Raw genomic sequence first — 17769 nt, 5'->3', positions numbered from 1 at the left:
GTGACAAAATAACGCCAACATTTTCCTATTTACATGTTGTGATTTGTATAGTCACAGTGTGTACAAATAACAAGGTCATATGAGACACAGCCATTTTTTAAACGTTTAAATACTGGGAACTATTTTCTCAGAAGGCGAAGCACTGCTACTTGGGCGGAGTGATTAGCGCAGTAAGCAATAAGCTAAAGTCCCAAAAAGTCGAAGTGTTCCTTTCAACAAGGCCTATTAAAAAATTTCAAGTTTAAAATGATCAAAATCATTTGTAATTCTCCTTGGGTAATTTATAATAACCAAGCATGCTCAAACCCTCCATTATAGACAACAAACCAAATCTGTTTACATTCACTTTTATTTGAAGATTATATTGACGTGAGCTTCTGAAATCTTGTTTTTGATGTTTGTTGGATATCTAGAGTTAGTGACTTTAAGTCTACACGTGATTTATTCAGATAAGGCAGTCATGTTATGCACATATATGTTGATAGCACCATCTCATAAACACAATACTGAGTCAAACATTTGCTGATTATTCACTACACTACAAGCAACACTCTAAATTTTACTCTTAGAGTCCCTTTAAAATTGCAACACACAATCAATAACTTATTTATTTATCTATTGAAAACCTCTGGAATGTGATTAAGAGGAAGATGGATGGTCACAAGCCATCAAACAAAGCCGAGCTGCTTGAATGTTTGCACCAGGAGTGGCATAAAGTCACCCAACATCAATGTGAAAGACTGGCGGAGAGCAAAGCCAAGACGCAGGAAAGCTGTGATTGAAAATCAGGGTTATTCCACCAAATATTGATTTCTGTTAAAAGTTAAAACATTAGTATTGTGTTGTTTAAAAACTTTTCCATTATTTCGATTCGTCTTTCCATTATTCGAGGTCTGACAACACTGCATATTTTTTGTTATTTTGACCAGTTGTCATTTTCTGCAAATAAGTGCTCTAAATGACGATATTTTTATTTGGAATTTGGGAGAAATGTTGTCAGTAGTTTCTAGAATAAAACAAAAATGTTAATTTTACCCAAACACATACCTATAAATAGTAAAACCAGAGAAACTGATAATTTTGCAGTGGTCTCTTAATTTTTTCCAGAGCTGTATATGTTGATAGCACCATCATACACACAATACTGAGTCAAACATTTGCTGATTATTCACTACACTACAAGCAACACTCTAAATTTTACCCTTAGAGTCCCTTTAAAATTGCAACACACAATCAATAACTCAAGCATTTATTTATCTAGACGCTCTAATCTCCTTGACCGTGTGACTCTTTCTTCTCATCTCGGTTCTTTTCCTTTGTAGATTCTTTCACCACCTGAGCAATGAGGAAAGGAATCAATCAGATGTTTCCCAGACAGCAACATGGAGTCGGCCCAGATCCGGCCCACATCTGGTACGTGTGGATTCCAGATGTGGGCCGGATCTGGGCAGACACTATGTTAGTGTCTGGGTTGCTGCAAATATTAATTTAACAAACAAAACATAAACATTTAATACCATATAATGTAGAGAGATGTAACATTAAACCTATAAATTAAGTAAAATGTGATGCAGTCTCTTTTATTATTGAAGAACTTCACTAGAATCACTAGATCTGCTGATGGAGTTCCTCACCTCTCCATCACGAATCTCCACGGTCTTGATTAGGACTTTCTTTCCAGGTCCAGGATCAGAAAAATGACCATAATCTGTTCAAAGACATCACACACACAGCAAATATGATGCAAAGGTGGAGCAAAACAACTTATGATTTAGTAGTAAAAAAGAATTTAAAAATGTTACAGATGAATCATGAATGTGTTTTGGAAATGGTTATGATGTTTTGAGTATAGAGACCTGGAAACAATTGTCTTCTGAAGCTTGACATTGTGATCGTAATAAATCATATCATGATTTTTAGTGAAAAGGAGTAGATTTTCATGGACCGCTAGCTTCTGAATTCTGGGATTAGATGAGAGGAGTCGCAAGTTGAAATGACTTAAACCTCCAAGTTGATTGTACTTAAAAATTTAAGGCAGCAATTTTTTTCTTTTCTTTTTTACAATGTAGAAACTTACAAATACAAAGTTTCTTTATAGTGGAAAAATCAGAACTTTGCACCAAAAATGGTTCTTGTATGGCATCAATTAATATATACTTTATATTATTTGAGGTTATTATAACCATAGGACAATATAGGAACTGTTTTTGTCAAGTTTCATTCATAATGTTTCCCCCTGTAAACCAATATTAAACTACATACTGTTATTATCCGTTACACCAATTAGAGTAATTTCAAGTAAAACCATTAATAAACATCAAAACACTAATGACATGTAATGTATATGCAAAGTTAATATATCAAATAAAATAAATATATATATATCTGATAAATATATAAAATTAAATTAAATTAAAAATGTATATAAAAATAAATATATCTGCAAGCAGCAATTATCAGGGCCAAGCACAAGAACATAAGTCATGCCAACATGGCTGGGAGCATCAGACCAACTGCAACAACGAGCAATTAAAGACATTTTAAGATGATTTTAGGCTACAAAAAACAAGGAGCTCCCGCACACTATCAGTACTTGCAAACGAGTATCAAAATTTTATTAGCAACGTTTCAGTCTCAAGACCTTCATCAGGCATATACACACATTCAAACTCAATCCCGTTAAAAATAATATAATATAAATAACCAATGTAAAGATCCATTTGTAATCAATTAGGCTCAATGACTGAATATATAATTAACACCACATCATCATAAACACGTACAAACAAAATTGTAAATAATATCAAAGTAAAAAAAAAAAAAAAAAAAAACTTTTATAACATCACATTAAATAATGCTTCATCATTCATATCCCTAGGTGATCAAGTCTGAAGGGTAAAAATCCAAAACAGTTCACGTCTCTGTAAGAGCAATTCAATATCGGTGGCACTCACTTAAAGGAGAACTCCGGTAAATTTTTTTGTAAATTTGGAGTGCTGTCAATACAGAGAACAACGACAAAAATCGGTGTTGCCTACACCGTGTTATCCTCTTTTTAAAATTTGCACCCTGTTGACTTCAATGGGGCATATTTTAAACCTGCTTTTAGCCTCTTAACATCCTTGATGTGTCATTACAAGTGCACAGCCAATGTGAGTGATTCCTTCAGAGTGAACACGTGTGAATCTGACTGCAGTAGATGTGAAAGATATGAATAAAAATGAAGTTAATTCGGCCAGCGCTCATACCTGTATTTACACCCTGTTTTCGGTTGAAGTCCAAAGTAGTCGATTGTCGAGTTCACGCGCATATGTTTAGTTACCTATGATCACGCGCGTGAACTCGACAATCGACTACTTTGGACTTCAACCGAAAACAGGATGTAAATACAGGTATGAGCGCTGGCCGAATTAACTTAATTTTTATTCATATCTTTCACATCTACTGCAGTCAGATTCACACGCGTTCACTCTGAAGGAATCACTCACATTGGCTGTGCACTTGTAATGACACATCAAGGATGTTAAGAGGCTAAAAGCAGGTTTAAAATATGCCCCATTGAAGTCAATAGGGTGCAAATTTTAAAAAGAGGATAACACGGTGTAGGCAACACCGATTTTTGTCGTTGTTCTCTGTACTGACAGCACTCCAAATTTTAAAAAAAATGAGCTCAATGTTAAAATTGACCGGAGTTCTCCTTTAAGAAGATTTTAGGCAAAATGGCTGAAAAATCATAAATACAGGCACTAGTATTTAGATTTTTCACCCTCGACCAAAAGGTGGCGCTGTGACCAAATTGATGTGATGTGGGTGACTGAGGTGACAATGACACATCAAAGTTTGGTGTCAATATGCCAAAGCATTTTGGCATCATGCCTACATTTGTTAATGCAGTAAACAAAAATGATTTTGCCTATCGACAGAAAAATATATATTTTTGCCAGCATGGTCTAAAGATGATTTTTTTGGTGACAATTGGACCACTGGTTTAGACTCTAGGAGGAGTTCGAAAAAGTAGTTTTTTTAAGAAAATCTAAATGGCGGACAGGAAGTTTGGCCAACTATGGCAAAATTGGTTTCTATGTTCTCAGCATGACCCAAGGAATCTATTAAGACGAAACGCAGCATGTAGCCTCAGGTCATTTGGTTTGGTCTAAATACAATATGTTGAGGAGATAGAGCCTTTATTGGGCATTTTTCGAAAACGGTTCAACAAATCGACTTGAATTCCATAACTTTTTGTCGCCATTGTCTGAAGATGATATGATTAAATTTTGGTTAAAAATCAGAGTTTGAAAAAGTAGGTTTTTCGGAAAATTCAAAATGGCGGAAAATTTGTTCATGACGAATCGAATCGTCTTAGCCAATGAATGAGAGGAAAAAATAATTTTTTGAGTTAGAGACTCCAAATTTGCTATGGTGACAGCTAAGACTATCCTCTATCTGTGTGCCAAATTTCATAAATTTCCCGCAAGCGGTTCTATGGGCTGCCATAGACTTCCAGAGTGGAAGAAGAAACGGATAAATAATAAGAACGCCAACGATTACAATAGGTGCCTACGCACCTTCGGTTCTTGGCCCCTAATAAACACTCCAGGTCATTCTTTAATAAGTTATGATAGACTCACCACCACTGAACTGTCCACTCATTGAAGGCATTTTCATGATAGGAACCGTAATTCTGAAAGACGAAGTACAAAGGTCATCAGTTACCAGGAGTAAAACATGCAGAAACCTGTTGAAGCGGCTCTATGGCGTCACTCATACCGGTTTTCCTCTCCTTCCAGAAGTTTCCTGTAGGTGGCGATCTCGATGTCCAGGGCCATCTTGACGTTGAGCAGATCCTGGTATTCCCGCAGATGGCGTGACATCTCCTCCTTCAGGCGCTGTATCTCCTCTTCTAGACGTCCCACAGTCTCTTGATAGTTTCCAGCCTCTCCAGCGAACTGCTCTTCCATTTCTCTCATCTGCCTCAATAGAGCCTCATTCTACCATCACAAACACACACAATTATGTCTCTAAATAAGGGAGTCCCAAAGACTTATATTGTTCTTACAGGTGAAACTTGAAAAATTAGAATATCGTGCAAAAGTTATAATTTTGATGATTATGGCTTACAGCTTATGAAAACCCCAAATTCAAAATCTCAGAAAATTAGAATATTACATGAAATCAATAAAAAAAAGGATTTTAAATACAGAAATGTCGGCCCTCTGAAAAGTATAATCATGCATATGTATATAGTTATATATACTAAATATATTAGTTTCACCTTTTAATTTGAATTACTGAAATACACAAACTTTTGCACGATATTCAAATTTTTCGAGTTTCACCTGTATATAAAGCTAACTATAACAGGGCCGTAACCACCATAGTCATAATTAAAAATTGCCAAAAAGTTACATTTCTAACTGTGAAATCTAACTGTGCTCATGTCAAAAATGGCCAATCAGATCAAAGAAGGCGGGCCTTACTGTTCACAGAAGACGAATGCTTTAGTTTTAACAGTGAGCATGTTTACATGTAATGTTCAAGACGAGGTTACGGCCTTGAACTATGATGACTACAGAAATACACATGACTGTTTAGCAAGAGGTTGGGTTTTCATATGTACAGTGTTCTTGAGAGAATCAATGTCGTAGTTCTGGGCTTGAAGTTGCCTCCTCAGGTCATTGGTCTCTTGCTTAGCCTGTCTCACTGCATCAGCGTTGCGCTTGGCTGAATCGGTCAGGTCTGCGAACTAACAGAGAAAACACATGAAGACGATCAGTGTGTATTGCAGTATTGTGCTGTCATCAGTAGGACACACACACTCACCTTGGACTTGTACCAGTCCTCAGACTCATGCATGTTCTTGGAGGCGATGGTCTCGTACTGAGCTCTGATGTCTCGAAGCGCTGCGGTCAGATCAGGCCCTCTGGACGTCTCCATCACCTCCATCTTCAGCTGCTGATTCTGAACGCTCACATGCACATCCTGAATTTCCTACATTTTAATAAATAATGCACGCAATTATTTAAATGTTTACATTTATTTCTCTCAGGTCTTAAACAGTGACTTAGAATTACATTTTTAAAGAACATTCCAGGTTAATTGAGAGACATGCTATAGTAATCAAGCAGAAAATGGCAATTATCATTTTGATGACTCCTTCAATTAAAAAAAAAAAAGATTACTCAGTGCGTGCGTACACCACTGTCTTTTCAGTAATGCACTTGCAATGGATGTCTATAGGGCAAAACGTGTTTTTTTTTGTTTTTTTTTCAGTCAAAAATATTTTCTGAGTAAAAATATTACTATACTGTTACACTTAAAATGACTTAAAGGTACATTTAAAGGGATAGTTCACCCAAAATGTGAAACTAAGTTGTCATCATTTACTCTTATGTCGTTCCAAACCTGTAAGACTTTTGTTCTTCTTGTTCATCAACACAAATGAAGATATTTTAATGAAATTTGAGAGAATAAACTGAATAAAAGCCTAAATGAATTACCTAAATGTCTCTTAAAAGAAATTTGGACTAAACCACTCAATTCATATGGATTAGTTTTATGATCTCTTTATAAACGTTTTGAAGATCAAAGTGGTAGTTGCTTAGCTGTCAATGGAGGGACAGAAAGCTCTCAGATTTCATCAAAAAGATCTTCATTTGTGTTCTGAATATGAACGAAAGTCTTACAGGTTTGGAAGAACATGAGGGTGAGTGATCGTGACAGATTTTTCATTTTTGGGTGAACTAACCCTTTAATAGTAAACTTTTATAAACTAAAAAGTGAGTCTCAAGAAATGTTGAATAAGTATACTTACAACTACTGGTACATTGATTTTACGAGCTACTTACTACATAAAGTAGGCTAAACTTGAAAAATAAACTTGTGCTTTTCTTTCTTTTACTTCATAAAATGAAACTGACTTGAACTACTTTTTTTGTGATGGAATATGCATGGGCTTTTTGTGTGTTTGTTACTTGAGAGTAAGAAACAATGCTACCATGATACCACTGATTTATGTTATAACTCATTTGTTACTGAAACAAAGATTTCGGTATTTCCCATTAAATTAGATTTGAGCTGTACTTGCATTAAAAAAAGTGCATGAATTTTTTGAAAATTTAATTACATTTTTTGAAATAAATGTTTTAAACATTTTTCTTGGTGCGTTGTTTTCATAGTTTTAAGTCACGCGACTGGCGCGGAGACCTGGAGGGCAAAACAAAATGCACATCCATATACGGCACCTCCTGCAGTATTTCAATCACTAAAAACAGCAGGACGTTCTAAAATGCTTAATGAGAAAAACACTTAAAGTGTCTAAAACAGTGTTATTTAAAGAACAAATTCAGTATACACCTTATTGATGATACATATAAACAGGTAATCAAATGAGCCCAGTATATAAACGGTTAAGCATTTTCTTGATAATGGTTTTCTATGGAAAAATCTGTTTGCCTGTTTATATTATGCATCATCAATAAAGTGTTAATATTTAGTTTGGTCTTACTACATTAGTACTTAAACCAGGGAAAAATTGACTGGCAGGATGTGGAGCAAAGCATTGTTTTGTCTTTCAGGTGGGCGTTCCTATAAGTTTGTTATGTCACGTGAAAACTATGAATAGACTATACTAGAAATTTTACTTGTTCTTACAAACTGAATTTATGTTAATTTCGATAGTCAATGCAATGGTAACAGAGAGCACATATATAAGTTTCGTTTAAGCAGCACACACAGATATCATCAATAAAAGCAGGCAGGTTTTTGACTTTCATCATTCATTAATTATCTCTGTCTCTCACCTCATCATGCATCTTCTTGAGGAACTCAATCTCGTCCATCAGAGATTCAATCTTCCTCTCCAGTTCCAGACGGGCAAGTGTAGCACTATCCACATCCTTCATACACACACACAGTCAGACTTTAGTATGGGGAACACATCTTCACTATTAACTACGACTTTTGCCTCAATAAACTCCTAATTTACTGCTTAGTATTAACAGTTAGTAAGGTAGTTGTTAAGTTTAAGTATTGGGTGGATTAAGGGATGCAGAATATGGCATTAATATGTGCTTTATAAGTTCTAATAAACAGCCAATATCCTAATAATATGCATGCTAATAAGTAACTACTTAATAGTAAGGATTGGACTCTAAAATAAAGTGTTGCCATTATTGTTATATCTGTTTCTAGATATTATTAAAAATGTAAACATTAGTAGAAGCACTATTATATGTTTATTATATGATCGCACTTCATCTCCCCTTTTGAAAATTCTGTCATCATATACTCACCCTTGTGTCTATCCAAAACAGTATGATGTTCTTTCTTCTGTGAAACATAAAAAGTAAATGATGACAGAATTTTCATTTTTTCTCTCGCGAGCGAAGCCCTAAGATCCAGACATCGTCACAAGTGTGTAGACGTTTTCATACCCACTGTATGACAATGACTGTATAAAAACAATAAAGCTCAGAGATAGCATTCAGTAGAAGTGCATATTGTGAGATATACTTTCCATTATCGCTTTACCTTACGAAAGAGATTCAGGTTATTTTCAGCTTCCTGTCTTTTCTGCATCTCCTCATTTAACCTGCAAACAATTAAGAGAAAATATAAGTCCACTTCAATAATTATAATAAAAACCTTTTCCTGTTGGGAGTAACAGAAAATTAACTTATACATTAGTGTGCTGTTAGAATCACTCACTTTAAAAAAAAAAATTGGGGGTTAATCTTGTAATCTATCTTTTATTTGATGTTGTGTTGGGTGACCATTTGTGTTTTGTGATATTCTCTGAAGTCTTTACCTTATGCATTAAAATTTGTGACTAATGGTGCTTTTGCACTGCATCGTACGGTTCGGTACGGCTCACTTTTAAGGGTAACTCTCGCCAAAATGCAACCTAGGGTCTTTTTGTTAATCTACCCGAGGCAAACTTTCGTTTAAAAGCATAATTAGAATGGAAACGCCACTTTTAAGTTTGACCGTATTTTCGTTTTCGGTCAAATTGCCTTTTGAATGGGAGTGCTTGGGGCACTTCTATGATAGCATCAAAAATCGCTATTTTTAAAACACTAAGAAGACTCAACACAACATGACACTTTGCTGGAAGTATCACCAGCGGCTCTACACATGAACTCCAGCATTGACAACATTGTTTGTGTTCACAGAGTTTACTAAAAAGAAAGATTTTGATCAACTCACAGTCTTTGTGTCCGCCGGTGTTTTGACAGTCAAAAATAGTCGATCTCCGAATGCGAATGAACTGACTCTGAATTTTAGTATTGCTTCTTATATGAGGATCCTTTTTCAAATACAAGGTCAACATTGATTTTCACTAACGACAAAACAACAAATTATCCGTGAATTTTTTATGGAACTAAGCTTTAGGAGCTTTCCAGCTTTACTCTCCTCCCTGTTACGGAGATCGACTATTTTTGACTGTCAAAATGCCGGTGGACGGAAACACAGTGAGTTGTTCAAAATCTTTCCTTTTAGTAAACTCTGTGTACACAAACAATGTTCTCACTGCTGGAGTTCATGTGTAGAGCCGCTGGTGATACTTCCAGCAAAGTGTCATGTTGTGTTGAGTCTTCTTAGTGTTTTAAAAATAGCGATTTTTGATGCTATCATAGAAGTGCCCCAAGCACTCCCATTCAAAAGGCAATTTGACCGAAAACGAAAATACGGTCAAACTTAAAAGTGGCGTTTCCATTCTAATTATGCTTTTAAACGAAAGTTTGCCTCGGGTAGATTAACAACAAGACCCTAGGTTGCATTTTGGTGAGAGTTACGCTTTAAACAGTACCACCTCAGTTGAGGTTTCAAGCGAGCCGTACCGATACTAAAATGTGACGTGTAAACACTGCAGATCACTGAAAGGTCAGAGAGAATCATAACTACCAGCGTCATTGGATTTGCGACACGCGAGACACCAAACCTGCTAAAACAACATCTTTGTCTTGCAGTGAAAAACATCCACATGCTAAGAATCAAAAACACCACTCCATCAATATACTCCGTTGCTCCTGTGTTGTGCGTTTGTTTGTGTCGCGTTTACGATGATGACACAACAATAGAGGCGCCGTAACTATAACGATAAGTATATAATCCCACCTAGTTGTCGGAAGCTTAGCGATGGTGACGTTGAACTCGTGCGACCGTGGTTTATAGGCTACCTTTAGCTTTTTACTTCTGGCGACTGCATTTAGGCTTCAAAACTCATAAAAGTTGTGTTCATCTGTACTGTGATAATTATCTTGATGGACAAAACGTGCAAGTATCATAAACGTTTGTTGATCACAGAGCTTGTTTTTAGTGATAATCCAAAGCATATGGAAAAATCCTATTGGGTTTTTGCCGAGGGAACCAGTGTGATGCTAATTGCCGGTTGGCCTACAAAATGACATCAAACCTGCAGCACTCTTAGTCCTCAAGAGACAAAAGAAACTGTCCTTGAAGGCTGTGTGCCTGAAGTGAAGGTTGTAATATAAATATAAAATCTAACCTGGAAGAGAGTCAGAGAACCGATAAACTGATTAGCTTAAAAGCATCTGAGATTACATTTGTACCGGCTGGGAGAAATGTTCTTATGACAAATTTAATAAGTGAATCATATTATAAGCCAAACACGTAGAAGGAGTCCTACTACTGCTGTATCCACTTCATAATATATTGCTACCAATCTCAGACTCTTGCATTCCTCTCAGAGTATGTGTTTACTGTCCCACAGTTGTGTTTGAGGCGTTTGGCTCATCTGGCTTTTGGCGTTCGATTAGGTCTGAGAAATGTCAGTGATTTGCTATATAATGGATTACTTGATTGTTGTTGTAATTTGTTGTTATTTTATGTTTGTGATAATTTTAGAGTTCTATGCTATTTATGTACAGAGTTGAGTTTAGACTTTAATAAAAAATTGTGTAGTCTCCCATTGTGTTGTTCCTTTTGTGACTCTTCCAAGGGTTTGACACCATTATATGAGAACTGAACCGAGCTGGACAATGACAAAATTAATAACTTATTACAACAAAAATTAACCATTACTAAACTAACTTAAACTGAACTATGATGCTATTTTCTTTACAGCAGAAACAAACTTTATCACTGTAAAGCTGCTTTGAAACAATCTGTATTGTAAAAAGCGCTATATAAGAAAGGTGACTTGACTTGACTCTACAGCGAACAAGGCAGTTTGATTGATTTTGTTACTCATCTGTGTTCCTCTACCCTACTGTCAATAAACCCTGCTATTGAAATCATCTTCAGTGAATCAATGCATCTGTGACAGAAGACCACACCAACATCATCACAGGGACATCACGTGCTGCTGATGCTATTGGGGAACTGGTTGAACAGCTTCATCGAGCTCTGCCTTCATGAACTCCTAAATACACGCCTCACTTTCCAGAACCAGAAGAGACATCCTCATCTTCCAGTTAGGTCCATTCATACTCTCCTTGTAATCTTGTGTACTAAACTCACAGTGATCCGTTCCTACATTACTCTCATAGCCATGGCTCTCCTTGACTTCGGGTCCGGCAAAGGCTGCGGGAGCATCGTCTGTTCCTCAAAATGGAGAAGTGTGAGTTTCAGCAGCCTTTGATCCATTTTCTCTGCTATAATATTAGTCCTGGGGGGAACAAATGGACCTGAGGAATGTCTAAGCTATATATTTAATTACCACCATAATAGAGCTCCACTCGCCTCCCTCCTGCAGGCAAAACCCAAGTCTCTGTCCTGGAACACCCAAGCCTCGTCTGACTTTCAACGTGTAAAGGATGCCTTCACCAGTGTTCCCATCTTTGTGCATCCTGACCCGAGTCTCCCATTCATCATGCAAGTCGATGCCTCTTCCTCAGGTGTTAGACTAGTACAGACCCGGAAACTGTCCCCGGTGAAGCAGAGCTACGACATTGGCAACCTGGAGATCTTTGCAATCCAATGGACTCTCGACGATCAAATCACACATTAATTTATGCACATTCAAATGCACATTCATAGATTCCGTCCACTTCTCCCTGGGCTCTCGTTACCCTGACTGACACTCATCAGACCCTCTTGAGGCTCAGAAATCTCTACTGGTGACCCTGGTGGCCCTGTATGTCCCAAGAAGTTCAGTATTTCATCCAGGGTTGTCCAGACTGTGCCATCTCCAAATCTCCATACCAGCTTCCAGCAGACAAGCTCCTTCCTCTGCCCGTTCCTCATCATCCAACCCTCAACGCATACCTTTGTAATAGAATCGCAATTAGCTAGTACATTTTTTTGTTTACTCGCCAGACTGATATACTATTTTTTATATATATATATATATAGAGTTCAGATGCAAAAGCCTCTAAGTGCCATCTGAAATTTTCTTCTAGAATGATCATTTTTATCAAGCTCGTATATTTAAGTTCAGTAATTTCACTTAAATGGCAATGAAAATTACCTATTAATTGTCATTTAAATGAAATTACTGAACTTAAATTATACGAGCTTGATAAAAATGATCATTCTAGAAGAAAATTTCAGATGGCACTTAGAGGCTTTTGCATCTGAACTCTTCATATATATATGATTCCATCAAATCAGCTTATCTTTGTAGCTCTCACAGCTTTTTAAATATCTGAACGTACACTCTTAACATCAGTCAACCAAGCATTATATTATATTATGATAATCAAGCACTATTTAATGATAGAACTTTAGTAAGTTCTTGGTAACCATATATGAATGCATATTTGTCATTATAACTGAACTTAGACTGGTGGTGGTGCTTAAGGTATCGTTGGTCATTCAGTGTTTCTGTAAAACAAAATAGATAATAGTAATAGATAATAATACCACAAACACAGCGCTCTCAGCAAAAGCAATGGCGAGTTGTGTGCTTTCACACTAGAGTTTAAGGTGTGCTGTACATCCATTGAGTTGAATTGAAATACAGATCGCTTGACAGAGAAGCGAAACTCTCAAGCGCTCAGTCATTGTTCAACAAGTGAAAATATATAACTTATACTAGCCTCGAACACACACTGGCTAGTAAAAACTAAGAATTTATTAGCCAATGGCTAATGATAAACATTTTTTGTCGCCCAGAGTGAAAATGTTGTCGCATATGCAAATGATTTAGTCGTATTGTAGAGAGTTGTCACCCCTAATCACACCTCTGGGAGGATTTCATCAGAATCACACGGCATCAGATGGGTTCACCTGTGTGCTTGGCATAGAGGATTGTTTCTCTAAGGATTGTCATTTAGTGCCGTTGAAGGGCCTCGCCACAGCCACTGAGACAGAGAAAGCGCTGTTCCCTCAATTACAGCCTCCGGGAAGACATAGTGTCTGAACGCGGTCTGCAATTCATCTCCCGAGTTTGGAGATTCTTCTCCTGGGTGTGTTAGTAGGCTTGTAACTCATAGTGGTAAAAGATGGTTGCTGTTTGTTTGCCATTCTCTCTTGGTGACTAGCAATGTGTCTATAATTCTGAACATGCTGATGATTACGATGTCTGCGCGAGCAGGATGACAGGCAGGGAGGACATCCTATCGTTGCTTTAGGCCCGAATGCAATGATTGGACAAACATTTTTTGGTCCTGAGACTTCCACAGAAGATATTTAAATATTGTTTGATATCAGGATGTGAAGAGACTTTCAATTAGTATAACAAACTTTTTTATGAAAAACATAGCCTACCCTAACTTTAATCTGGATCATTTTTAAAACTTCATTTTTGTTTCAAAAAGATCCCCATCCACACTAGCGTTTTCAAGGGTTTTCCGGAAGTTTCTTGTCCACACTGAATAATAATTTTAATGCGCATGCATAAAACGTAATAAAATCTCACAAGTTGATACCGAGAAACCAGACATAATACATGACATCTCCTGCCATTCTTCTGGCACGATAGTTTCATTACCAAAATATCTCACCATTCACTGGTGCGTCCAGGTCACACTCAATCACTATTCCTTGTTTGGTCTAAACACATTTGCCCTCATGTTTTGCCGCAGGACAGCAATTGCATGTAAGTAAATCAAACAGTCCCTCTGCTTTATATCATTGGTGTCCAACTACAGCCCCACATTGTCACTTATTTTGTACTGACCAAAGAGACAAATGTCCCACATTAAAAAGAAAACTAATCATAATCAATATTTAAATAATTCAAATTAATTTTTACAATATTGACACAAAATTTGGCCACTTAGAAGGTTCATCCTTACACCCTTTAAAATCTTTGTTTAAGATCTTATTTTTTCTTATAACTTAAAACGTTATTTTAGAAGCCTTAGACAGTGCATTATGATCAATCATATCTATCATTTTATTCCTACTACAAGTGTTGTCAATGTTCTAGTTGTGTTTTTGTTATTAGTACATTAGTAGGTCATGTCTAGCCTTAGATTAACATTTTTGCAGTGCCTTTCTATTGTATTGGACATTGCAGTTGTTTAATTTTATTAGACATACCACATAAAATTTTTTTTTTTAGAAATTACCCGCTGGCTAAAAGGTCTATAGGCCTAGCTGACTCCTGACAAACAGTCCTGAACACCAAAGTCACATTCCCAACACTGAACCACGTTGATTTTACTAGCAGACCATATTAATACAGTGTGTTCTTCATGGGAAGTACAAACATTGCCTTAAAACATAATAATTTATGATCGATATTGAACAAAACCATCATAATCGTATCCATTGGTGTCTGTTGGATAGTGTTACTTTATTTCTTTTTTTCTTTTTTAAGTGCTTTGCACACTGTTTGACCTCATATTTTTTAATATGGTTGTTTTACTTTCTCCTTTTTTGAAGAGGCACTTACCTTTTGTCCTCGGGGAAAACGCCCTGCGTGACATCCGTTAATTCAGTCAGTTCTGAGGCGCGACGGAACACGCGGTCCTGATGCGGTCATTATTACTGTGGGCTGCAGATTCGCGCACGCACTCGATTCGTGCACGGTGTGAAACGTGCGTAAAGACTTACTTTAATATAGTACAAAAAGTGATGAGGTTAAAGTAGTTTTAAGCAGTAATGAGTTGCACATCTGTATGAGCTTTTGTGTTTTTGCAGTACACGAATGAAATTGGGTCCGTCATGATATACTTAATTAGGCAATGAAGCATTAGTTGCTTAAATGTCTCTTCCATTAATCAAATTGTAAACCGCAGTCTAGATGATGATGGGAGGATCCCTGCAGCGGTTTCTTTGTCTCTTTCATTCGCTGCCACACCCATGTTTCATGAACTTCAGACATACGGTTATCTTAAAAGATCTAATCTTAATTAGCCTACCTCTGAAAATGAAATCTGCACATTTCAGATTTTCTCCACCAAAGCAAATCTCTTTTCTTTTATACCAACTCCTCTGTATCAAAGTAAACATATAGCTGAAGCAAAAACCTGAGCAAATTTAAAGTTCACTGTAAACAATAGAAACGTAGACTACTGGTAATTTTCTGCCAGGACAATGCAATGCGTAATTCAAAATACAGGTAAACACCTGTAAAAAAAAATCCTCTATAATCATATAGTACACTGTGCCTTATTTTTGCTGATTTTATTTTTTACAATGTAGCCTATAGGCTACTCATTTTCTATCCATAACATCTCAATGCATCCAAATTACAAGACACAACAGGTATCATCATAACAGCAGTTGTCAATATATCAACTGCTCAAAATATCCTCCCGCATTTATAAATGTCTGTACCTCCACTTTTCAAAGTACTGACTTGACACTCAATCTTTGTCACTTTTAACTTTGACTTTTAACTTAACACCCAGTCCAATTTTCTCTTAAATGGTTAGTTCACCCAAAAATGAAAATTCTGTCATCCTCATGTCGTTCCAAACCTGCATGACTCTCTGTCTTCAGCCAAACACATACATACAATGAACATACAATAACATTAACTTCTTTTGTATTCCAAAGTTTGGAATGACATGAGGGTGAGAAAATGAAGGCAAAAGATTAATTTTTTGAGTGAACAATCCACTTACACTAGCCAGTGTCAAACATTAAAGGTCAGAAGTTTTCTAGAAATATTAACAATGGAAAATCTGCCATGTGTAGATGCATACACACCCCACCACCCCTCACACACACCTCTGCTTGAGCAGGGCCACATCTTCAGCCAGGTTGTCTCTCTCCACCTGCATCTGGTCTCGATCGTTGCCCATGAGCTCCATCTGTCTGCGCATCTCTCTCATCTCCTGCTGGCACAGCTCATTGACCCGTCCCGACGGCCCCTGCTGCTGCTCCTTAAACTGACCCAACTCCAGAGTCAGCTTTGAGTTCTGCTGCTCCAGATACCGCACCTTCTCGATGAAGCTGGCGAAGCGGTCGTTGAGTTCCTGCAGTTCTCGTTTCTCGTTGCTGCGTGTGGTCAGGAACTCCTGGTTGACGGCCTCTGCCAGAGAGAAGTCCACTTTATCATAAGAGAGCCGGGGGCCCGGAGCGCTGGAGCGGCTCCTGAAGTCCACCGAGCGGGTGGGTGTGGAGGAGATGTAACGGCCTCCTACACGACTGGACACTGGGCTATAGGAAGGCGGCCCAAAAGTGCGCTGATAAGAGGTGCGATATGAGGAGTGACTCATGATTTTGCCTATAATCCTTGTACTTTTCTTGAATTATTAAGTAGTGTATCTTCCTCGTCTTCTGGTCTGGCTGCCTGTTGTTTTGATCACAGCTGAGTCACGACAGGATGTGAGACTGAGAGGCTTTTATACATGAAGCTGGTCAGTTCATCTGAGCTCCACCCAGCCCAGCCCATTCCCAGTCTCCCGAGCCCCTGATCTCATCCTCTTTCATGTATCTATTCATCATTCATCCATACGGTCAGTCACTCCCTCACAGGCACAACCTAGGCACTTCTCGGACGGTGCATTTGATATGTGAATTAATGCACTGAAAATGAACAGCTTTATATGTAAGTGTAATCATTACATTTATAATGCTATACTGGCATTTTTCAGTGAAAGTCAAAAGCAAAAGGATAAATGCATTAATTTTTTTGCATAGAAAGAGGAGAATGTAAGAAATTTCCAGGCCAGACTTATTTGGACTAGACTGGGTCCAAATTAGGCTCAGCTGTAGGAGCAATAAACACATGAAAGATTGATGTGCACTCACTGAAATCTCCAAGAACATTTTTAACAACCAAGTTTTACAACCAAGCACAACATTTCCCAACTGACTGGTCAAATGCATTTGGTTGTAATCATAATTTTCTGGAGCTTTCACTTCAGAGTGCAGACATCTCTCTTTTTTTATTAATTCAATGACCCATTCATAAATAGCAACGATTAGTTCTGTTCTTGTGATGGTTTTGGGTGAGTTTGCACATGTTCAAGTTCTGTTTCCTGTGTTTCAATTTTTCAATTCAACAAAAAAATATTTTTTAGTCCCTCACAGACAATTTTCCATAATAAATAAAAAATACACATACCGTAATAACTGAAAAATGTGTAGGCTGAAGCCTTTGCTTATTATTTATCTAATGAGAGTCACTTCTCTCATTGGATTTGTTTTATACAAGATAAACAAAACAGTTACATAAGACATTTTCCAAAATGTACATACATAATCACAAAGGTACACATTTCAGATATTATTTAAGAATTACATACACAAATTGAATAAAGAATTACATAGACAAAAATATGTTACTTTGGAGGACACTGCCACAGTGAAAAACATTTATTTAATTTATTAATTAAATGTAAGAAATTGACATAAAGATTATTATTCAACATGTTGTCTGACAACCAAACCATAGAGCAATGTAAA

The 17769-nt window shown here is 37.0% G+C and overlaps 1 protein-coding gene across 1 annotated transcript; it reads right to left on the bottom strand.

The window, feature by feature from the left end:
- Positions 1 to 331: 331 nt before the first annotated feature.
- Positions 332 to 16696, bottom strand: prph (peripherin). Its single transcript, XM_084101390.1, has 9 exons — positions 16087 to 16696; positions 8530 to 8590; positions 7800 to 7895; positions 5821 to 5988; positions 5618 to 5743; positions 4768 to 4988; positions 4629 to 4681; positions 1635 to 1708; positions 332 to 1335 (listed from the first exon to the last, which is right to left on the bottom strand). Exons 1-9 carry the CDS (start codon positions 16575 to 16577, stop codon positions 1267 to 1269), a joined length of 1359 nt encoding a protein of 452 aa, XP_083957516.1. The 5' UTR covers positions 16578 to 16696; the 3' UTR covers positions 332 to 1266.
- Between the last annotated feature and the right edge of the window lie 1073 nt (positions 16697 to 17769).

The sequence above is a fragment of the Abramis brama genome (assembly GCF_963993115.1).
Source record: "Abramis brama genome assembly, chromosome: 23".
NCBI classification, from domain to species: domain Eukaryota; kingdom Metazoa; phylum Chordata; class Actinopteri; order Cypriniformes; family Leuciscidae; genus Abramis; species Abramis brama.
The sequence above is the reverse complement of the archived record's forward strand: the minus strand, read 5'-3'. Positions and strand labels throughout refer to the sequence as shown.

Bases quoted from the DNA above. Each gene is read 5' to 3' on its own strand.
- prph (XM_084101390.1), bottom strand. From the start codon at position 16,577: ATGAGTCACTCCTCATATCGCACCTCTTATCAGCGCACTTTTGGGCCG. The intron at 7,896-8,529 runs GTAAAGCGATAA...GTGTGTATGAAG, and splicing joins ACCTGAATCTCTTTCGTAAG to GATGTGGATAGTGCTACACT. The intron at 5,744-5,820 runs GTGAGTGTGTGT...TTTCTCTGTTAG, and splicing joins AGGACTGGTACAAGTCCAAG to TTCGCAGACCTGACCGATTC.